The sequence below is a fragment of the Mus musculus genome, chromosome 10 (assembly GCF_000001635.26).
Source record: "Mus musculus strain C57BL/6J chromosome 10, GRCm38.p6 C57BL/6J".
NCBI lineage: Eukaryota > Metazoa > Chordata > Mammalia > Rodentia > Muridae > Mus > Mus musculus.
The window spans coordinates 116,333,154-116,356,788 of record NC_000076.6 but is presented as its reverse complement, the minus strand read 5'-3'; the positions used below and the strand labels follow the sequence as shown (position 1 = coordinate 116,356,788).

Below are 23,635 nucleotides of genomic sequence, written 5' to 3'. Positions count from 1 at the left end.
TCTGACTACACGAGGCTATTTAATATGTGGCTCTTCTGTGTGTTTTGAGAAGTTATACCTCCTCTTACCAACTGTTCTTAGCCTAGCACGTCCTCCACAGGACTGAACTAAGCATCTTGAAAAAGAAAATACCAGAATGTTGAGTTCCAGGCAACAAAGGTGTGTGCTGTGAGTTCTCAAAAGCACATACACGTGCTATGAGATGGTGGGGCCGTAAGGACGTGAGACTCTTCAGGGTTCAGCCTGGCTCACTTCTTTGTTCATGAACATTGGATGAACAATTTTGTGCCAAGTACTTGGTGCAGTGTTCTGTAACTGATGAGATGTCTGTCCTCCCCAGTTACCCTGAACCCTTGCAGTCCAGTGAAGAGGGCAAGTAATTCCGTAGAGGGGTAGAAGCTGTAGGGAAAATTCAGGATTCGAAGGATGTAGGGCTAGGAGCTGTCAGTGAAGCCAGGGGAGAATGTCACCAAGCAGCTCTGGCTGGCAGATATGGTATGGAGCTGGCCTAAGGGTGAGCTGGCTTTGTAAGCAAGAAGAGAAGAGATTCCTAAAGATCATAAAAGTGCCCCACTCAACCTGGCTTTGTATGTAGCTGCTGGGGACCAACCTGAGGTCCTCCTGCTTGCCTGGAAAGCACCTCCCAGAGCCAGCTAGCTCCCTCACCCCATGCTAGGTTACTCAGTCGCCATGTTACTCATGTTAAAGGCTTTCTCCACCAAGCCATGCATTCTCAAGCCACCTTACGATCAGACAGACTGTCACAAGACCCCAGTGCTCATGTTAAAGAAACCTTCACCTTTACTTATAATGCTCCCCAAATGCAGAGTGGTAGTGCCAGCAGGTCACACATACTAAAGAGAAACTCCTGTTAGTTTAAAGTGTGAATGCTGTTGATTTAATAAGGAAAGAAATTGTAGGCTGAGTTTAAAGATCTTTGCTGATGTGTGGTATGTCCCAGAATTGCTGATGTTCGTAACAGGGAATAATAATTAAAATGGAAAAGAGCTTGCTATTGCAGGGTTCAGTACTGTCTGTATCCCAAGCAGACACTGTAGTTCTTTGGCCAAAGAGGGGTACTGTACCAGTCATGTTCTTTCCTCTAAGTGGTTTACAACCGGAAGGTCATGACCCCCAAAAAGACCATTAAAAAAACACAGATGTTTACATTACAGTTCATAACAGTGGCAAAATGACAGTTATGGCCGGGCAATGGTGGCACACGCCTTTAATCCCAGCACTTGGGAGGCAGAGGCAGGCGGATTTCTGAGTTCGAGGCCAGCCTGGTCTGCAGAGTGAGTTCCAGGATAGCCAGGGCTACACAGAGAAACCCTGTCTTGAAAAATGAAAAAAAAATTACAGTTATGAAGTAGCAATGAAATAATTTTATGATTGAGGGGTCACCACAATATGAGGAACTTTATTAAAGGGTTGCAGCCTTAGGAAGGTGGAGAACCATTGCTCTAAGCCAATGAACAGACGGACACAGTCCTAGCCAATCACAGTTTCCACAGTTTTGAACCCAAGTTACCAAAAAGCTGAGGACTCTCTTGACTCTTACAGAGATTTGAAGGGTCCTGGTTTCTGACCTTGTTTAAGCTTCTTGCCACCTCTAATAACTGATGTCCTTTGTGTAAAGCCGTGGGCTTTTCTGAAGTTGAGATTCCAGGAGGTAACAGCAAGCTCGTGAAGAGGCCTGGTGCTTACTTGGAATTCTTGCCCAAAGCAAGTCTTCTGTTCTAGGGAAACCATCTGCTTGCCTTTGCTGGTGTGTGTGTGTGTGTGTGTGTGTGTGTGTGTGTGTGTGTGTGTGTGTTACAAAGAACTCTCTTAGGTGTGATAATACGGTCTCCTTTGGGAACTAGCAGAAAGAAAATTCTATTTGGTCCCAGAAGTGGCACTCAAAATATGTAAGAGTCAGTAAGACCTTGACTCTCACCAGCCAGGACACACAGTGGCTCCCAGGGAACCTGACTGGCTGCCGTGTTTACTGGATTATCACATTTGCCACAACGCCCAACAGTGAATGTCCTTTCCTTGAGAAAAAAAAAAATGGGTATCTGTGGCTTATCACCCAAGAGAGTAGCTCTGGTTTCCTTTTTCTTGAGGATGCTATTTGGGGTGCCTCTATCTGCTTTTGGAAAGACAATAGAGAATAAGAACTCCACACATTCCTGCTGCTGGCTGCAGCTGTGCCTTCTGGGGACCAACAGCAAGCAGCTGCTCCATTCGTCTGCCACCTCGGAGGGAGGAACGGGTGCTTCCATTCATTCAGGGCTCCCTTCAAGACTTCTGCCTGGGCCACAGAGCGCTTTGGTGTTTACACACCTTCGAGGGTAAGTCTAATTTCAGTCTCATTCTAAGTGTATGGTAGTGCTTCATATTGCTTGGGTCTCCCAAAACTCAGTCTATTTGACGATTTCACAACAGTGAGCATTGTAAATGACTTGGCAAATGCTAAAGCAGTTGCAGGATTAAAAAGAAACGATATATTAAAAGCCCCCAGAGTGTCACACAATGGATTGGTGCTTTTGTACAGTGTTGAAAGCCCCCTTTGCACATTACCTGTGAATGGAGGCAGGAGCCTCACTTTTATAAATCACTCTTTATAATATAGAGTACTCCTGAAGCTCAGGCCATTACTCTGCAGGAGCGCACAGGCAGCAGTAGCCCAGGAGGTTGAATACCTCATAACAAACGAACGAACGATCGCCGTCCGTCCGTCTCCCTACAAACGACAGCAATGCACCTCACCTGTAGGCGGTGTGTGGCTTCAGCGGTCCATCACAGAATTTCTGCTGACTGGGATCACATTTGCCACCGAGGCTGTCCATCTCTGCTCCAAGCTTAATGTTGAAACTTTTAGAACTGCTGTCGGGACTTTCAGCACATTTGCTGGCAAAATAATTGGTCTGGTAGACTCGGATGGAGGCGTTGTGTCTGTACTCCAGGTAGGAAGGGAGAGGGTGCTGCTGTTCTGGCTTCAACTCATCCATGCCTGCAGGAGAAAACTCACAGTTAAAGACGTGTGTGTGTGTGTGTGTGTGTGTGTGTGTGTGTGTGTGTGTGTACGCGTATACATGTGTACGTGTGTACGTATCAATTGAGTGCTACATTCCCAAGGCTCATCCCCTCTCTTCGGTCATCCTATAATACAGATCCTGCGATCTCAAAAGATGCTCTGAAACTATTTTTTTTCAAAAATACATATAAATAATTTTATAATTACACATGTGCCCAAACAGTTTCTCAGAACATTAGATCAACCAATGACATCAAAGAACAGCATGTGCCCCAGCTCCAGACAATGCTAACTCTTCATCAAGAGAGTGAGGCTACTTAATAATCCTTTTACCTCTTCAAACTCACTGTAGTTGCAGAAACTCAAATGACCCAGAGGACAGGAAAGAGATAAGAAAAATCAGCGTCCCAAGGCCAGTGGTTGTCCCCTAAGGACATGCATAGCCAGAGGCTTCTTAGAGCCCTGTTCTCTTGAGTACAATTTGATCCTGGCTCAGATTTGTCTGCTCACTCCGAGCACTTCCCAGAAACATCCTCCTTGTCCACCCAGCCTGCGGTGTGTTTAGGCACTGTGAATTAGTTTTGATGTTGCTTAAGGGGGGAGAAGAAGTGTAATAAGGAAAATATTATAGAGATGGGATTCTGCCTTGAATGTCCTTCAAGAAGTGGGTTTATTTCAGCATCTTGCACTTTATTCAGTAAGGTCTGCTCACGGTGAGTATATCTTAGGAAAACAATGCCTGATTTGTTGGCATTTTATTTATCTGTACCTGAGAAAGCAGACTTGTGAGTAGAGAAGGAACTGACCAGGAGAGATTAAACCCCATAACTGAGGTCCTCCCACTGTTGTATGCCGAGCCCCCATTTTAGAAAGGCTCTAGACACAGAGAGATTTATGGTGCATCTTTAATCCTCTTTCTTCTTTCCAAGGAGCCTACTGAAACCTTGAAGCACCTTTCATGCTCTTTCGACAGTAGAGCCCCGTTTGGACCAGGATAGATAAGTCTCAGATGACAGACGACCTTCTACAGTCGGTTGGGTTTTGTTGTTAATTGACCTTTCCTGAAATGGAGATATTATTTTGTTGGCAATAGTTGAAGATGAATATTGTGTTTAGGATGAGTGTATATGGATGGATTGCTATCATTCGGTACCAAGGGATCATCGCTCAGCACTGTGGACGCCAATAACAGAAAAACCTACCTGGCTGTGGAGCACAGGGCCAGCTTATCTGCCGGTGTGAGATTTTTGGTCTCTGCCCTAGACTCATGTGGAAACACACTATCTCCATTGCTGCCTAATTAAAGTCTATTCATGGCTCACAAATCTATCTCCAGTTCCAGGGTGTGAGGAAACCTGGAATGCATCATTGACCCTTGAAATTATTTAATTAATTATGCATAACCAATTTAGTACAACTAAATAGGATGTAAAGCCATACAGACTGTCAAATACCCACTGAAACTAAAATGTCATTTAGTCTAGAAATCGGTCCAGTGTTCACCAGGTTTAAAAATCCTCCTTTATCCACAAATGGCTCAAAATTTGTCAGAGATGCTGAGGGAAATTCACGTACAAATAGCACCTTAAATAATTCTGAGAAATATAAGGAAGATGAAATAGACCGATAGGAAGATGAAATAGACTGATATTCCTGTGCGCCCTGACATCCCTTTTAGAGACTTAACACTTAAAACCTTAGCAGCATGTACATGAATACATTTAACTCCAAAGCAACACCTCCTGCAGGTGCCTTAACAGAATGTGTCGATAATAAACACCAAAGGTCATAATTCAGTTGTGTACAATGATGTGACAGTTCTTGCATGGCATTTGTCCAGTCTGTGGAAACTGGGTCACCCCTGCACTTTCTACAGAATTACATAATGAATTCTACTCCTAACAATTAAGAGTTGGGAATGGTAATTATGTGTCTGCAATCTCAACACTGAGGAGAAACTAAGGCAGGAGAACTCAAGAGTTTGAGGTTAGCCTGGGCTACAAAGTGAGGGAAAGACCAGACCAAGCTACATAAAAAACAAACAGACAAACAAAACAACAACAACAATACACAAAAATTCTGTCACCCAAAACAAGCAATGGCAAGATCAAGCAAACAGAACTCAGAAAAACAAGTTCCGTAAAGTAGTGGTACTTCAAACAAGCATCTTTTCTTCTCTTTAAGTTTTTGGGAATTTTTGTGAATTGATGGAGTTTGCGAATATGTATTTGTCAGGGGTATTTCATATAAAAGGAGATAGACAGTGTTGTGATATATTGCTACTTAATGGCAGAATTAAAAAAGAGAAAGTAAACAAAATTGATGGGTAGCTAAGAGGATATTCATATATTTCCAATTGTGCTCTAAAAATTAGTGATCTCTACATTTTTTTCTTTTATTTTTAAAGATAGGTCTTGCTACATAGTATAGGATGGTCTTGAACTCATAACAGTCCTACTGTCTCAAGTTCTTCTTTTTTTAAAGATATATTTATTTGTGCTCTTAACCACTGAGCCGTCTCTCCAGCCCCTATCTTAGCTTCTTAAGTACAGGGTTCATAAGTGTGGGCAACTCTGTTCAGCTCAATAGTTATGTTTATGATTGGTTTATTATTGTTATTTTTATTATTTTCCTTGCACTTAACCATTATGTCTAAAGTTAGCAGGGCTCATTGTCAAAGGACCCTCGGGGCCGTTTCGCTTGTAACTATCTCCCTGCATCCAGCCAAGAGTGAACTGAGTATTAAGAATTTAATTTTCTACTCTTCAAACTTTCTCATCCAAGGAGCCCTGTCACGACCTTGAAGAAGTCAGCTCTGTGTCTTCGAGATCATTAGCTCGTCATTACTTACTGTCGGCCTCTCTCACCACCACAGCAAAGTATTTAACCGCTCCGTTGGTGTCGCTGAACCAGCTGCAGTTGACAGTAAAGTTGATGGAAGATTTGCTGATTAGCACATCCTTTTCATTCACACGGATGTGTGGAGGCGGTTGAGGCGGGCCTGGAAAAGAGGGGGAGGAGCCAAGAAGGGTCACGGGGTGCTTTCTCCTCCTGAACAGGTCAGAGAGGTGAGGGTCTGGAGTCCTCTCGGCCTCTGTGCGCTAGGGAATGCGTGATTCTAGCCTCCTCTCCTGAATGGAAGTAGGCAGAGGAAACAATTTGCCAGTGGCACATTAAGCATAATGAAAGGGGCGTCTCCTCTGCAGGATTTCCTCAAGGTGGAATTGCTTAAAAGCTCCACTAGTTATATACTATCTAGATCAGGCAAGATGATGCACTTAAAAATCCCGACTCATTTGGGCACTTTAACATTGAAACGTTTGTTAATGCAAAACTTTATCCAGAGAGTGGTCTCCGTTTTCCTGGGGCCGTTGGATTCTATTCCCCAGGTAATAACAGGACAGACTTGCGTACACGTGGACTGTGTGAGAGCGAACGTGATTGGTAGAAACGACGGAGAGGGCTTTGAAGCTCTCTACCCCATGTGACAGGGGTCCCACGCATACCTTTGGGAACACTTACGGTCTATCATGGTGATGGTGCTATCTTCAACCACCTCACTGGTCATGCCGGCCGACTGCACCTTGATGGACACCAGGTACCTCTTATGAGGTACTAACATCATGATGTTGAGCAGTGATTTTTCTTTCTCCAGCTTTCTGGAAAACTCGATTTCTTGGGTATCCATTTTTCGGCACTCAATGCTGTAGCCATCAAAGTCGGAGTCAGGAGGTATCCAAGAGCAGGCAATGGCCGTGGAGTTCTGGGGGCGGCAATGCAGGTTTTGTATCTTGTCTGGCTCTGTGGGAGCAAGGGGGTGGAGGGAAGAGACTGGGTTCAGCTGTGTGGAAGATGTTTCCTCCAGCACCTTTGGGGATAACTGTCTGAGATGTAAATGGTCACTTCTCACAACTTCTTGAATTGCTTTCTGGGAAAAATATTTTTAAGGAATCATCATGGAAATTTCCTGGCTGTTAGGCTGCACTTTGTAAAAAGAAAGTTTAGTCTGGGCTGTGGTGGTGCATGTCTTTAATCCCAGTGCTCAGGAGGCAGAGGCATATGGATCTGTGAGTTTAAGGCAAGGCTGGTCTGTAGAGCAAGTTCCAGGAAAGCCAAGGCTACTGTCTTGAAAGACCAACCAACCAACGAACCAACCAACCAAACAAAACCAACCAGCCAACCAGCAAATAAAAAAATCCATCCAATATTAAATGGGACCACTGAGATGTCTCAGCAGGGAAAGGTACTTGCCACCACCATGCCTAATGGCCAGAATTCAATCCCTAGAATCTATATGATTATAAAAAGACGAATGACTTCTGCAAGTTGTCCTCTGACCTCCCCATACTTGTGTGCCGTGGCATGCACACACATGAAGACTCATGAGAGCACACACAAAGCAAGCAGATAAGTACATGTAAAAGAAAGAGTTAAAAATGCAGCCGGGGATGTAGCTGGGCAGTTCAGCGCTTGCCTAACATATGTAAGACCATGGATTCTCTCTTGAACACTGTCAACCTGAAACAGCACAACAATAAAAACCCAACTAAAAGTGAAAGTACTGTTTCCTTAGAGAATCGCCAATGTGCTTTGAAAAACAAGCTCTCATGAGTAACAGCAGAACCAGATGGACAGAAGGCCAGGCAAGCCCCCAGCTTGAAAGCAATGTCTTTACCAACATTTTTGGATAAATGACTTTCCGCCTGCACACGAGGAAATCAAGAATCTGTCCTTCGTATAGTTATTGTAGTGATGGAGTGGGGAGACACGGACAGCCCCCCGGAATACTGTCATTGAATAGAGTCATTACCCAATACATGTCAACTCTGCTGAAAGGGCAAGATCTTCAGTGACTCCTGATCCTGATCCGTGCTAACTTCCATCACCTTTCTCTAGTCTCTCCTACAGAAACCTAGATGGAACCTCCCCATGTATTCTCTGCTGTCAACTCCGAGTAACCTTCCAAAATGTGTCTATACCTGGGATGCCTCTGTGACTATGGGGCAGCCTGACTTTGAGTGAAGGTCCCACATTGACAGCCCAGCAAATAAGCCATTTGGACTAGGCTCTCTTCAAGCCTGAGCTCTGCCCAGGTAGGGTTCCTCCTGCTCCTCAGAAGCCACATTTCTGTGGTCTCTCAGTGGTTTATTTTTCTCTACATATTCTCCATTTCTTGTTCCACCTCTACCTGGTGAATTCTCCTCCTCTCTAGATTTCAACTTAGATGTTTCTTCATTCAGGAAGCCTCCATGTTTTGGGTCCCATGCCTCTGACATGAATTCAATGACATTTGCTTCCCTTTCACACCCAAAATACAACTGTCTGTCAACAATACTACTTTCCACCCAAGCTGCATGAGGACAGAGATCAACCTTCTGCTGAGGATTGCTGTTAGTGCATTGCTGTTAGCTGAATGAATGCAAAGAGTCAAAGGAGATGTCTACCTGCATCCAAGTCCTGCCATCTCAAATTTAATCACGGATTCAACCCAACCCCCGTCGGAATGATACGGTCCTGTCATCCCCTCTGAAACCCAAGATAAGAGAAACAAGCCGTACTTGTCCTCACAGACCCAGAAATTGGTTTGCTGTAGGTTTTCCAGGAGTCCCCGCTCACAGTCTTGACACTGAATTGATAGGACCTCCCTGGGTGAAGCCCGTACACAATGCGTCCTTCTGACTTTCTGCTGCTGTAGGGGTTGAAGATGGTAAGTGCATCTCCAGGGAACCACTGCAGCTCAAAGTCATTGTAATCTGTCCAGTCTGGGGGTCCCTTCCAGGTGATAGCCAAGGAGGTGTTTGCAACATCAGCGAATGACAAAAGACTCGGAGGACTTGGGGCTAGACAAAAAATAAAACAAACAAACAAACAAAAAACCCCACACACAATCAGATTTGAGACATAACAGAGTCAGAACATTGGGTGACATCAGATCTACTTTAATGTATGAAGAGATAACATGATAACATAGATGTAGATACTTTCTTTTATAGTAACTACCACAAATAAGGCACGGTCTAACTCTAACATTTTATATGTCTTTTCTTAAATTCTCATAACTAGAGTTTCTTTACGAGAGTTCTACTGTGTATGAACATGCTCCAAATGGGTTACGTATATAGGGAAATATTTCACCATATTTGGAAGCAGTAGGGCTGCGTTTCAGAGACAATTCTGTCCAGTTTCAGATAATCTTGTAGACTGGCTCCAAGATGGGATACAGATATATGTGTGTGCACCCAAGGTGTAACAGCAGATAGGAGAGACTATTCCATAGCAACGCGGTGATGGAGCATGTCATTGTCCTCATTTTTCAGATAAGAAAACAGAGACTGAGACACACCATGAAAGACCTTGCTTCATGCATGCGAGTGATGGCAAAAAAAAAAAAAAAAAAAACAAAAAAAACCCTAAGAACCTAGTGATTCTTACATAAAGCTTGGTTCATCTTAGCACTGTGTGTATGCATTACATGTGGACATGTGCATGCACACGCACACTTAGTGAGTGTGTGACACAGAGAGAGACAGAGAGAGAAAGGGAGAAAGAGGGAGTTGGGGAGGGAGGGAGAGAGGGAGGGAGGGAGAGAGAGGGGAAGAGGGAGGGAGAGAGAGGGAGAGGGAGGGAGAGAGAGAGAGAGGGATTGAATCATTAAAGTCATAATTAAGATACATCCTTAGAAGTCACTTGACTGGGCTTCTTACCTGTTCTGCCCTCCCCTGTGACTTTATTGCTGAGGTCCCCACTGTGAGTCACCACATACAGGGTGTATTTCCTTCCAGGAACAAGACCTTGGAAACGCCACTCTGTCACGTCCTTTTCTTTCCAGTTCTCCTTCTTCGTGCCGTTGGGATTGTAAAGAATCAGCTCATAGAAGTCAAAGTCCCCGGAGGCTGGGCTCCAGCTGAACCACAGGCTGTCTGTCGTGTTCCGATGGGAGCCTTTGAGATGGTTCACGGCAGCAGGAACTGAAAGCAGAGACACTCTCGATGAGAACAAGACCGGCACAAACCCACGTGACCCACAGGTGAGAACCTGAGCCGTGCTGGGAACATGGTTCGGTTGCAGGCACCGTGGACTCAAGTTCCTGCTGTTGGTTCAGACCACTCTTGTTGGGCAGTGATGGATACAAACTAAAACGAGTCAAAGCAGGGGCCAATTCCTCATAATGGACTATTCAGCAGTTATTAACGCCAGGCAGCTGTGTGCGAGGAAGCTTCTAGAACACTCAGAAAATGGTTTCAGCATCTCCTAGCCTGACTGACCTCTCTGACAGCTACCATCCTGTAGCCACCCTGAGTCTCTTTACTGCGCTATTTACCTTTAGGGCCTTTGTTATATCATCATTTTTTTTCTTGTCAAAGTCTGTATGGACATAACCTCAACTTAGGAAAAGAAGCACTCAGAGCCCTTTCTACGATGATATAAACCAGCCACAACACTGTTGCCCGTAGTTTTAAAAAAATGAGCCACACTAAATTCCACTAATAGCTGTCGTCTGCGGTCTCACCCAGCCCCTATGGCCATCTTGCCCTGATTCCCGTGGCCAGCCTGCTGCCAAGCCACTCCGATCAAAAACCTGCTCCCGAGCTAGCTCTCTCCATCTCCACTTGCTAAGCTGACCAAACCACTCTTTCCTGAAATGCCTGGAGCCCTCATTCAGTCCCCTTAGCCCCAGAAAATAATAACACTGGAGACTTTTATCAGCCAGATTTATAATGGTAAATCTCCAACCCCCAAATAAAAAAGAACACAGAACTCAATTGATATGAATTCAAGCTGTACCCCTAAATTGGGCAAATGTACCCTACATTACTCTACTGCCCATCTATGAAATCCCTAGCCACTTGTGGCTTGTCCAGGCCTTGTGGGTCAGCTCTATCTTCATCTCCTTCTCCCTTTATCTTGTCTCTCCCTGGCCTCCATCTCATCTCACCCTTCTCTTCTTCCTTTCTCTTCCTGATCTGCCTTCACATCTTTGCCCAGTGACTGGCTTCTTGTCATCTTTATCAGTCAATCTAATAACTAGGGGGAATTGCCCTACACAACACTACCTGCTCCATAGGTATTTGATTTAAGCTGGTATTCTTTGGATAATGAGGACTTGTTGGGGACTCTTTTTTTCCCCTCTCTAATATGGAATCTTTCTGTGTAGCTGAAATTCTTAAACTCGCTCGGCTCTCTGCAGTCTCCTGAGTGTTGCGGGTTAAGCTGTGTACCACCATGGATACACACATCTCCCATCTTCTGTTTATTAATGGTTCAAGTTCTCCTGACCAAGCATAGAGGTAACAGTCTTAAGATCTAGGCAATGCGGTTTGTGGTCGAGGGTTGTCATGGCTCTTTTTCAGCTCCCTTGGGGGACAAGTAGACACTTTTCATTGAACGTCCTTGGCATACTTTCTTTGCATTTCTCTTCTCACCTTCTGGTCTCAGCTGAAATGTCCTCTGTTTAAAGTAATGTCCTGTTCTGCTAAGCCATGGTCTAGACATGCTCATTTCATGGAATTTAAGGTGTTTCAAAGTCATCTCCCGGGGCTGGTGAGATGGCTCAACAGGTAAGAGCACCCGACTGCTCTTCTGAAGGTCCTGAGTTCAAATCCCGGCAACCACATGGTGGCTCACAACCATCCGTAACGAGATCTGACTCCCTCTTCTGGTGTGTCTGAAGACAGCTACAGTGTACTTACATATAATAAAAAAATAAATAAATCTTTAAAAAAAAAAGTCATCTCCCTTTAAAATCTTCTATCCCAACTGTGGTAGCTTGAATTGCCTTGGCCCATAGGGAGTGGTACTGTTAAGAGGTGTGAGCTTGTTAGGGGACATGTGTCACTGTGAGGGTGGGCTTTGAAGCCCCTCCCAGTGCAGAAGAGTCAATCTTCTCCTGGCTGCCTTCCAATCAAGGTGCCAGAACTCTCAATTCCTTCTCTAGCTTCATGCCTGCCTGTATGCTGCCATACTTCCTGCCATGATGATAATGGACTGAACCTCTGAACCTGTTAGCCAACTCCAATTAAATGTCGTCCTTGTAAGAGTTGTCTTGGTCATGGTGTCTCTTCTCAGCAATGGAAATCCTAAGACATCAACCCTCTTCTCTCCTCTATCACGAGGCTGTCTAAGGTCAGGAGCTTATCTTTCTTGGTCATTTCGATTTTCCAGGAGTCATGTACCTGGCACCTCAAAGCACTGAAAAGCAATTGCCAAACGATGAAGAAGTTGGAAAAATTCAACTCATTTACAGCCCAGAGAGATTTCTGTATCCTGGTTTCCTGGAAATCTTGTTCATTTTAACTAGAGCTCAGTGTGAGCATGCATACATGCATTTGTGTGTGTGTGTGATTTGTAGATACAAAGTTGACCTTCTGTGGACCTGCCCCGACCACAATCTATTACTTGTAGGAAGTTGCTGGACATACTTTGACTAGAGCTATGATGGTTACCACCCTATTTTGAATAGTTTGCTGGCAAGTAGAGGAATTGGGTTAATTTTTCATGAACCCCACCAGATAACTAAATAGGAACGATAGCCACTAGAATAAGAAGACACAACTCATACCTAGTCTGAGTTAGAGTCAAAGTTTCAAGGTCACACATTCATATAAAGGTCCACTCTGGACAGAATTGGGAAGGATGAACAACCAAGGCTGAGCCGGTGGATACTGTGACACCTCCCTGGCAATCCCTTACTGTTTGGGCCTGGGTCTTACCTGTTCTGCCGAATATAAATGACTCATTGGACAGCTCCCCACTGTGAGTGACAATCACCATCTTGTACATTCTGCCTTGTAGCAAGTTCTGGAAAGAGAAGCTCTGGACTAGCGGGTCAACTTGAGCTCGCTCCTGAAGAGTCCTGTCTGGGTTGTAGAGGAAGATGTTGTACCAGCTGAGTTCACCCTCCGAGGCGGTCCAGCCGAAGGACAGGTATCTACTGGAGTTCTCTGTGATCCTCAGATTGGTGACAGCTGCTGGGACTGAAAGTGTCAAGGAACAAGAGAATGGGTCAGCATTTTGCCATATTCCTGACACATCCCAGAATCAATACCTTGGTGGACACATTCAACCCCAAACACATCATCCCTTGACTTTAAGATGCCTCGACTTCCAATAGATGCAAACAGCAGGCTCCTAGCATGGATTTCCCTATAAGACTTTAGTGACAGCCCTTTCTAGATGATGTTCCTGGCTCTGATTTTTACAGGTCTGTGGCCCAGACAAATAATGTGCTTTTGGGAAGACTTGGGGCAGTGGTTCTCAGCCTGTGGGTTGTGACCCCCACCAGGGTCCCAGATCAGATATCCTGAATATGAAATGTTTGTATTACTATTCACAACAGTAGCAAAATTACAGTTATGAAGTAGCAACGAATATAATTTCATGGTTGGGGGGAGGGTCATCACAACATCATAGCATCCTAGCATTAGGGTCATCCGAGCATTAGGAAAGTTGAGAACCACTGCCTTAGGGCATCACGGCTAGAGTTTGTATTGCTAAATCACAGTCACTGTGTACCATACTGCAAAACAAGGATCATGTGATTGAGAACAGAGAGCCAAGCTCCCAAATTTCACCATTAGCTGCCCATCTACATTTCAAAGAAGTGGAGTTTCATTAAGTTCAAAGCCTGTGAGTCTGAAGATATGTAAGGTGGTTGAGAAACTGTTCATCTCTGGCAGCTGTGGGGTCAAGTACAAGCCCATCCACTGTGTTCAGGACGAGTGTCATGCCCATTGCCCGTGAGAACTTCTGCTGTGAGATTCTTTTGTCATTGAACTCTCATCAATAGACCTTACTCCCTGCACCCAACAAGCAACAAAAACACAGAGCCCCAAAAGTAAAGAAACAGGACGTTTGTAAGTTACTCGTGCCAAAATGTAGTTTACAAACAGCCACAAAAGAACAAGAAACTGGGGTCGGAAATTATCATCACAGATACTTTTTAGACAGAGATCTAAGACAGATATAAGATATGATTAGATAGTTCTTCAGAGGAGGGTGGGTGTGGTTGGCTTTTGTGTGAGGGTTTTTGTGTGCTCATTTTTTGTTCCCAGACAGGAGGCAGGATACATATACACATACACACACACACACACACACACACACACACACCTCTCTCTCTCTCTCTCTCTCTCTCTCTATATATATATATATATATATATATATATATATATATATATATATATAAAAACATATATTGTTTGTTTGTTTGTTTGTTTTTACATAGCTCTGGCTAGCCAAGATCTAAGACATGACTTGATCTGTGCAACCAAGTATCTTTTTTTTTATGATGCCAATTAAATTAAAGGTCAAAAGGTCATCTCTGAGTGCTAACTGGAGGCTTATAGATGATTATTAGACTGCAGAGGGAAGAGCGGATGGACAGACAGGGAAAAGCTAACGGTGGTAGAAGTTAGATTTAAGGGCATGAGAAAGAAAAATAACAGGAAAACCCCACATCATTCTAAAAGCTGGCATAGATTAGGGTTTTGCACCGGGGTCCTGACCAGCATTTTTCTCAGATGGCTTGTGAAGATGAGCACTTGGTAAGCAAGGCAAGTGGTAACTGTTGTGTTGGGGCTCAATTGAAGTCATGAGGACAAGAGTCCTCAAAAGTTGGAGGGGTCAGAAGATCAGAGAAACAGATAGAGGTTGAAATGACATCATTACTGGACCACACTATGAGTCAGGGATGTGAGTAAGACCAGGGATGGATTTCTACCCCCAGAACCTAGAAAAATATGCTTACACGTGTTGTAAAACATGTAAAATATGTTGTCAAGTGGTAACCTGACATCTTATTTTAGCTCCAGTTTCTAACTTTGAGGACTATATGCTAACACATTTGCACCGTTTCAAATGGCCAACTCTGTAGTAAAGTCAGCTTCTGCCGTCGTCAACTACCAGTGCCGATTCTAATGACAAATCCAGATTGGAGTACTGTGGGCTAAAGCCTACGTGGGCTGGCTGACCCTTGTGTCAGTGTGAAGTCAGGATGAATTTGACTACTGTGTCAAGAGCTATGCATCTTCTCCCAGCACGGCCTCTCTCTCACCTGATCATTGTCTACACCGTGGTAGACAGAGGAGATAACTGGTCCAAGACAGGAAGTTGTGTTACCTGTTCGGCCTTCAGCCTGAGATTCTTTACTGAAGAGGCCTCCGCTGACAGTCAGGATCTGCATCTTGTATTTCTTGCCTGGCGTTAGATCTTCAAATTTGTGCTGTCTTGCCGTAGCTGGCTCTGACACGTTGCTCAAAAGAAGCCCATTCTCGTTTAGAAGCAGGATATCGTATCTTTCTGCCACACCAAGGGCTTTCTGCCAACTTACTGTTAAGGAATTACTGCTGTATGCATTGGCTGCGACGACTCCCTGGACAGACGCTGGGACTTCAAAGAAACAAGAGAAGCAAGAACGCTCAGGCTCGGCCACTTAGGGCAAAGTCCTCCACTGAGGAAAGACTCTCTAAAATCCTAGTGCACAACTACACGCTCTCTAAAGATACATAGGTAGTTTAAAATGAGATTTTCACCAGTGAGCTAAGCCCATTCGCTGTTGCACTGCAGGGAACTGTGGGATACTCTCATCTGGGCTTTTACCAGGCATGTGCTCACCTGTCTGTCCGAGCGCATCTATCTGGTTTCTCAGGGACCCACTGACAGAAACAATGGCGATCCTGTACTTGGCTCCGGCCTCCAGCCTGTGGAACGTGTGCTCCGAGGCATGCTTGGGAATGGTCTGAGAGTCAACCTTCTCGTCCTGTCTGAATGCAGACACCACATAGGAGTCCACATCCCCGCCACCAGGGCTCCAGGTTACCATCAGCCTATCCGTGGCTCCATTGGCAGAAATGTGAATGTTTTTGACAGTGCTGGGAACTGGAAGAGAAAAGAAACGGAAAGCTATCGCTTAGGAAATGAACTGTGAGAATACCTAGCTACGGTCTCTAAGGTTGGCTGTGGGCGTGGCTCAGTGCTATAGCGCTTGCCAATCATTGCAAGGCCTTGGGTTTCATCCCTAGTGCCTCCCAAGTCATGTCTATCTTCTTCAATGTAGACCACAATATAGTAATGCACTATACTAAGGGGTACAGCCTACTGTGGAGTGTGGTCTTATTCCTTCTGCCAAATAGCCTGGATTAGTTAAGTTTACAGGTCATGCTTTTTAATGTTTTAACATTTACTGAAAGATGGCATGTAAAAAAAAATGTCTATTTCTTTTCCTGACTCTTCCACCCAAATAGAAGTTAAGGGGAGAAAATTTGGGTTGGAGAGATGGCTCAGCAGTTAAGAGCACTGACTGCTCTTCCAGAGGTCCTGAGTTCAATTCCTAGCCACCACATGGTGGCTCACAACCATCTGTAATGGGATTGGATGCCCTCTTCTGGTGTGTCTGAAGAAAACACAGTGTACTCACATACATTAAATAGATAAATAAATAAACAAATATTTTATTTAAAAACGGGGGAGTGGAGGTAGAGGAGAAAGTTCAAGGCCAACAAAGAGAAGTGAAAACAGTAGTTGTATATGGTTAGTCACATATTGAGGGCTGGTTAGACCGTTTCTATCCAAGCTTGGTTTTCATATTTACTCGCTATGTGATAATAGGGAAATTATTTAACTTCCATATGTTTCTTCATAAGAAAACCATGCCAGTGGTGATAATAGGAAGAAGTCATAAGGCTGGGCAGGCTGGGCAGAGATGCTCTGCTGTAGGGATGCCCTCCAAGAAGCTGTCAACCTGCATTATTAAATAATTGCAACAGCTCCTCAATGGATCCCAAAGAACTGACTCCCCGTCGGGAGAGCTATGTTTTAATATTTAATATAGTCTATGTGTCCCTAGAGCCCCAGCTAGGCATGTCCACTCAGTGTCATTTCTCTGAAAGGTTCCTGGCCACCTCTGTGTACTTTTATTAATGTCCTTTTATTAATCCTTCCTTGACAATGCCATTATCATGATCAGGACAGCTTTCTGCTTCTTGTAGTTTCTCATTTGTCCAAGTCTTAATCTAAACACTTGCACTAATCAAACATCTTAAGCACATTACCGCACCGGCTCGGGCTCAGGAAAGCACTTCGATTTACCTGTGAGGCCTTCAATGAAGGCTGACTGCTGGACATCGCCACTGATGGTCAGGACGAGGATTTTGTAATGGCGCCCCGGCGTGAGCGCCGTGAACTTATACTCAGTTGCTGTGTTCACAAGGTGAATATGAGGGAAGACTTTCATGTCGTTGAAGAGCAGCTGGACCTCGTACTGATCAACATCCCCATTGGCTCTTGACCAAGTCACATGGAGATCCTCCGTACTCCTGTTGAGAAGGGTGAGATCCTTCACAGGCTCTGGGACTGGGGAGAGGAATGAGAAGATATTTCAGGAACAGGGCTGATCAACTTTACCCTACACGATCTATAAATCTCGCTCAAGGGACTGCCAAACACATCTCTCGCCCCCCGGGAAAAACCTGGAGTTACTTCATGCATAATTAAACCAGAAAAATTGAAAGCAACTACTTAAATCGTGATTGCTTTCCCCTGACATAAATCTTACATGTTGAATGTTGGGAGAATATAATTATAAAATGAGTTATGATCTCAATCAGAAGATAAAACAAGATGTCTAGAGTGTCGTCGCCTTGACGCAAGAAGTCAGAGAAGAAAAATGAAACGCTTGTTTTCCTCCCTCCCTCACTTACTTGCTTTTATTTACCAATAAATGTTCTATAATTGCATGCCACTGCTTGGCTGAATGGGATAAGCCCCAGGTGGGAGTTATTGGGATTATAGGTGACTAATCAGGAAACAGAAAACTCAGGGTTTACATGACGGTACTCAATGACCTTCAAGTCCAGTAACCCACCTGTCCTTCACCCCACCCCTCACTTACTCGTTCTCCCTGTCCCCTGTTCACTGGCTTCATATTGTCCACTCTTTGTACTGACAGTGACGCTGTACAGGCGTCCAGGAACCAGCTCAATAAATTCACACTCATTTTCTGACTTGGGGATGGTTTTGGTTTGAATGAAGCTTTCTCTGTTTTTGATGGTGACTTCATAGTGGTCAAAGTCTCCAGTGGCATGCACCCAGGACACCTTTAAGTAGTCGCTTCTGGCAGAGTTGCTAACACTGATTCCCTGGACCTTGTCTGGCACTGGAAAGAGAACAAGCAAAGCTTTAGTGACTCAGGGAGAGCAGTTGATCACAGATGACACAGATGCCAGAGACAATAATACAAAGTCGCTAGTTTTTATCGTATGCTTTTAAAAGATAAATCTCAGACCTATACATCAGAAAGAGGAAAGATGGTTACATTACTTAAAATAATCTTTTGAAAAAAAAAAAACCCCGATGATTGCATTTCAATCTAATAAACGACAAACAGATGTATCTTATGAGACAGAACATTAACTATAATAACTAGCGCCTAATAGGAAAGATGATGCAGATATTAGTGATCACAGCATACCTTGGTTACTCAAGTTAAAAAAAAACCCAAGAGGAAAAGTGCAAAAACCCAAGAGGAAAACGGAAAAAGGTAAACATATATGAGTGCATATATAAACATGTATGAGCACATATATAAAAATGTATGAGTACATGTACTGGCTAGTTTTGTGTCAACTTGACACAGCTGGGGTTATCACAGAGAAAGGAGCTTCAGTTGAGAAATGCCTCCATGAGATCCAACTCTAAGGCATTTTCTCAATTAGTGATCAAGGGGGAAAGGCCCCTTGTGGGTGGGACCATCTCTGGGCTGGTAGTCTTGGGTTCTATAAGAGAGCAGGCTGAGCAAGCCAGGGGAGGCAAGCCAGTAAAGCCATGGCCTCTGCATCAGCTCCTGCTTCCTGACCCGCTTGAGTTCCAGTCCTGGCTTCCTTGGTGATGAACAGCAGTATGGAAGTGTAAGCCGAATAAACCCTTTCCTCCCCAACTTGTTTCTTGGTCATGATGTTTGTGCAGGAATAGAAACCCTGACTAAGACAAATTGGTACCAGCAGAGTGGGGTATTCCTGTGACAACCTGACCATGTTTTGGGGATGTCTGTGGAAGGACTTTGGAACTTTGGTCTTGAAGATCCATTCGTTGTTAAGAGCTCTGTGGGATGTTGTGTAGGAGCTTGGAAGATAATGTTGAGAACAGTGCAGAAGATAGAGGCCTGGCTTGTGAAATTTCAGAGGGAAAATTAAAGACTCTTTTCAGGGCCATTGCTGTTTTGATTGTGAAGATTCTGTAGTTCTGGTTAGCTGGGGCTGAAGAATCAGCTGTGATTAACAAGATACCAGAACTACTAAAGCAAAAACTTTGCATTACTGGGACTATTGATGCTGGTTAGCTGGAGCTAAGAAATTAGCGGTGATTAAGAAGAGACCAGCATCATTGAGGTGACATCTTCTGGGAAGTGTTTTCTGAGAGCACAGTGGCTGTGTTCCAGATGTAGCCAAAGTTGTACCTTGTGCTGTGGCTGGACTTGGTAATGTGTAAGGGTCACCCAGGTGGTACTGGTTTTGAAGGCATGAAGGAGTTGAGCAGAGCAGCTGAGGCTTGGCACTGTGAGAGGCCATGGAAGGCCATTGGTGAAAGTCCAGCCTCAGTTGCAATTGATGGCCCAGGACTGAAGGGGTCATGCAGTGTTTTGGAGATGCCAGTACCATGAGATGACCACTAAGAGCAGCAGCAGCAGTGGAGTACAGGCATCTGGAGCCTAGAGGATGACGCGTGTGCTACAAAGGGCATGGCTGGAGAAGTGACCCAAGCCCTTGGAGGAGCCCAGAAGATCGTAAGTTGGATCCCAGACATTGGACGGTTGGAGATTGACTTTTGCTTTTGATTGTGGCTGTGCCCTGATATTTTCCCTCTTGAAGGAAGAAACTGTTTTAGTGGAGCCCACAGTTAAGAGACTTTTAATTGTAAAAAGACTTTGGATTTTAAAAGAGATGGATATTTTAAAGAGATTGAAATTTTAAGAATATGTAAAGACTGTGGGACTTTTAAAGTTATTTAGATCTTGGGGATGAATAAGAATGTAAGGGTTGAGGCTTACTAGTGATGTGTTTGTGTGTCAAGTTGACAAGGGGTCAATTGTACTGGCTAGTTTTGTGTCAACTTGACACAGCTGGAGTTATCACAGAGAAAGGAGCTTCAGTTGAGGAAATGCCTCCATGAGATCCATCTCTAAGGCATTTTCTCAATTAGTGATCAAGGGGGAAAGGCCCCTTGTGGGTGGGACCATCTCTGGGCTGATAGTCTTGGGTTCTATAAGAGAGCAGGCTGAGCAAGCCAGGGGAGGCAAGCCAGTAAAGAACATCCCTCCATGGCCTCTGCATCAGCTCCTGCTTCCTGACCCGCTTGAGTTCCAGTCCTGGCTTCCTTGGTGATGAACAGCAGTATGGAAGTGTAAGCCGAATAAACCCTTTCCTCCCCAACTTGTTTCTTGGTCATGATGTTTGTGCAGGAATAGAAACCCTGACTAAGACAGTACATATAAAACATGTATGAGTACATATATAAACATGTATACATGCATATATAAACATGTATGAGTACATATATAAACATGTATGAGTACATATATAAACATATGTGCATATATAAACATGTATGAGTACATATATAAATATGTGTAAGTGCATATATAAACATGTATGAGTACATATATAAATATGTGTAAGTGCATATATAAACATGTATGAGTACATATTTAAAGAGATGTTCTGAGTAATTAATCACCAAAGAAACTCAAATTCAGACCCCAATAATATTCTGCATTCCTTTGGCAAAATAGAAAGCAGACACAGCCAGCTATGAGAAGGGGCATTTTTCATGTCCTTCTCATGCATTTCTATATATGCACTTATACATGTTTATATATTTACTCATGCATGTTTATATATGTACTTATACAGAGGTCAGGTAATGAACTGTTTGTTGTGCATACACAATGAGATATTACATATATAGTTCTCACTATTAATTTCTTATTAAGTCAAAACACAAGCATTTGGGTCTCTTGCTTTTAATACCAAAACAGGAACCAAGAGTGAATCTAAGCAACATAATGATAACTTTGAAAATTCAAGTCCCTGAAAGATTACATACTTCTGACATGCATTAAAAAACCTTCTTATATTAAAACAACTGAAACATTTAAACCCTGTTAGGGTAGGACTGTACACAAGTCAAGCAACGCAAGGAAGAAATGAGCCGGATGAGTCAAGATGGCTATTGTGGGATGGATTAGTCAGCTGTGCACCACGTGACTGGATACGGCACACAGTCAAAGTCTTAGCTGGCTTTTATTTTAAATTTGTAAAAATTTACTAGCTGGATGCCTAGAAAAATCAAAGCGTCAATTGATGCATGCTTTTATGAAGCAAAAATCATGACTAACGCTCTTCTGTAAACCCGAGGCTCCTTCTAGTAGATATATAAAGGAATGGCTCCCTGGGCTGACGTTTTCCTTCTCCCTGAGCAGGAAAATGCATCTTTACGTGAAGCAATTCTGATATTAAGGGTGGTCTAGTTTTCAATTTAGGGCTGAATTTTGATTCAATAATAAATTATGAGTTTTTTCTCTCTTGTGTGTGTGGAGTGTATATACCTATTGCATGGTGTATGGAGTGTGTATGTGTGGTGTATGAGTGTGTGTGGTGTGTATGTGGTGTGTTATGTATGTGTGTGTGTGATGTGTGTGTATGTGAGTGTTTGGGTGCATGTAAACATAGAGGCCAGAGATTGACATCTTTCTTGATTGTTCTTCGCCTCAGTTTCTGGGAGAGGTTACTTTTTTTTTTTTTTTTTTTTTTTTTTGGTTTTTCGAGGCAGGGTTTCTCTGTATAGCCCTGGCTGTCCTGGAACTCACTTTGTAGACCAGGCTGGCCTTGAACTCAGAAATCCGCCTGCCTCTGCCTCCCAAGTGCTGGGATTAAAGGCCTGCGCCACCACACCCGGCAAGGTTCAGTTTTCTTCCTCCTCTCCTCTTCCTCCTCCTCTTCCTCCTCCTCCTCCTCCTCCTCCTCCTCCTCCTCCTCCTCTTCTTCTTCTTCTTCTTCTTCTTCTTCTTCTTCTTCTTCTTGGTTTGGTTTTTCGAGACAGGGTTTCTCTGTGTAGCCCTGGCTGTCCTAGAACTTACTCTGTAGACCAAGCTGGCCTCGAACTCAGAAATCCGCCTGCCTCTGCCAGGCAAGGTTCAGTTTTCTAATTGAACCTAGAGCTTGTCAGTTTGGCCAGTGAGCTCCTCCTAGCTGTTTGTCTCTGTCTTCCCCAGTGCAGGCCCAGTGTGCTACTGGTACAGATCTGAGTCACCGCGCCAGGCTTTTATGTGGGTGATGGGGATCCAAACTTCGGCCCCCATGCCTGCGTGGTGGTCATTTTGTTGACTGAGCCATCTTCCCAGCTACAGTCTGTTTCTAGCTGCCTGGGGCCAGCCATGGATACCATGGAGGAAGCACTGAAGGGAGCACCGTACTTGATCCAGAGCACTAAGCCCCTGCTCCAATTCGCTGTCTTTTTTAGCTCCTTTGAGCACCTCTAGGCCTGTAGGAGTTTGGCTTACGTCACAGGATGTCTGCTGTGGCATATGCCAAGCCAATGGCCTTTCCTTCTACTTTCTCCCAAATAATAAAACAGCCAGAAATTCCATCATTTTGGCACCTACACTATGTTTCCCCACGAGGCGTTTACACAGGCTGTATTAATATCTCTTGGATTATATTTACGGACCAGATTTATATTAGAACGCGCTACACCCCAGGCCCGGAACAAAACCAGGGCTTTACCTGAAACCAATTACAGTTCTGTTAACATTCAGCCACGGCAGAGATGGGAAATTCTGAAACGGCACTGCATATGCGGACCAGGACTGCTCAGTGATCTAAGCAATTTACTGACGGCAAAGCAATTACCGCAGGAAGAAGAAGTAGCCGAGCGTGAGGCTAAGTCAATAAGGGGCTCTCCAGGTGGAGCTGGAAGTCATTTGTGTGAGCTGCTTTAGGGAGGACGTGACATGGGATTAGAAACGTTGGTCTGCTCGTCCAAACGGAGAAGAGCATTAGCAAAGTTAAAGAGCGTGAAGACACTCAGCCCAAATGAGCAGGACAGCAGCTCAGACACGAGTCCTCAGTAAGAGTCATTGGCCTCTGCCAGTCGAGGACCAAATCCGAGTTCACACTGGTGAAAGAGTCACGATGCTGCTCTGAGCAGAAAATAGCTTTTCTCGCATTTGGGAAGACCTTAGCAAAAGGCCTTACAATATTAGAGTCACATGGACAGGGAATGCTAACTGGCAGTGGGTTGGAAGTCGTGGGTTAGTAGTCAGGAGACATACATAGCCTTAATTTCTAATCAGTTTTAGGCCCAGGGTTGATCGATATGGTGGTCTGACATACGATTGCTCTGGAAGTGAAAAGTGGCTTTTCTGATCTAAGTCATGATTGCAATTATCAGCATAATTAAACTTCAGGTTATCTGCTGTGTAGAGATAATCTCTGTTCTCAATTAGCACTTCTAAATAAGGTGTGACATAATGCCTGGACTCTGGCACAGTTTAGACTTGTGACTTCGGAAAAGCCACACTTTGCTTCTGGGATTTTCATCATCTCCAAAATCAGAAGATAG

General features: G+C 44.1%; 1 protein-coding gene and 1 non-coding gene across 3 annotated transcripts in view; both read right to left on the bottom strand.

Annotated features, from left to right (window-relative positions):
* Nucleotides 1-23,635, bottom strand: part of Ptprb (protein tyrosine phosphatase, receptor type, B) — a 114,037-nt gene that overhangs the window by 32,750 nt on the left and 57,652 nt on the right. For both annotated transcript variants that reach the window (XM_006513378.4, NM_029928.2), the window contains 10 exons: nt 17,910-18,173; nt 17,108-17,371; nt 15,635-15,898; nt 15,140-15,409; nt 12,733-12,996; nt 9,727-9,990; nt 8,581-8,862; nt 6,545-6,823; nt 5,874-6,023; nt 2,755-2,998 (listed from right to left, as the gene is read on the bottom strand). In XM_006513378.4, coding sequence (XP_006513441.1) covers nt 2,755-2,998; nt 5,874-6,023; nt 6,545-6,823; nt 8,581-8,862; nt 9,727-9,990; nt 12,733-12,996; nt 15,140-15,409; nt 15,635-15,898; nt 17,108-17,371; nt 17,910-18,173 — 2,545 coding nt within the window. The remainder of the gene's footprint in view (nt 1-2,754; nt 2,999-5,873; nt 6,024-6,544; nt 6,824-8,580; nt 8,863-9,726; nt 9,991-12,732; nt 12,997-15,139; nt 15,410-15,634; nt 15,899-17,107; nt 17,372-17,909; nt 18,174-23,635) is intronic.
* Gm26495 lies at nt 16,070-16,206 on the bottom strand. The gene has a single exon (XR_003949086.1). It is a non-coding gene; the product is annotated as a small nucleolar RNA SNORA4 (small nucleolar RNA).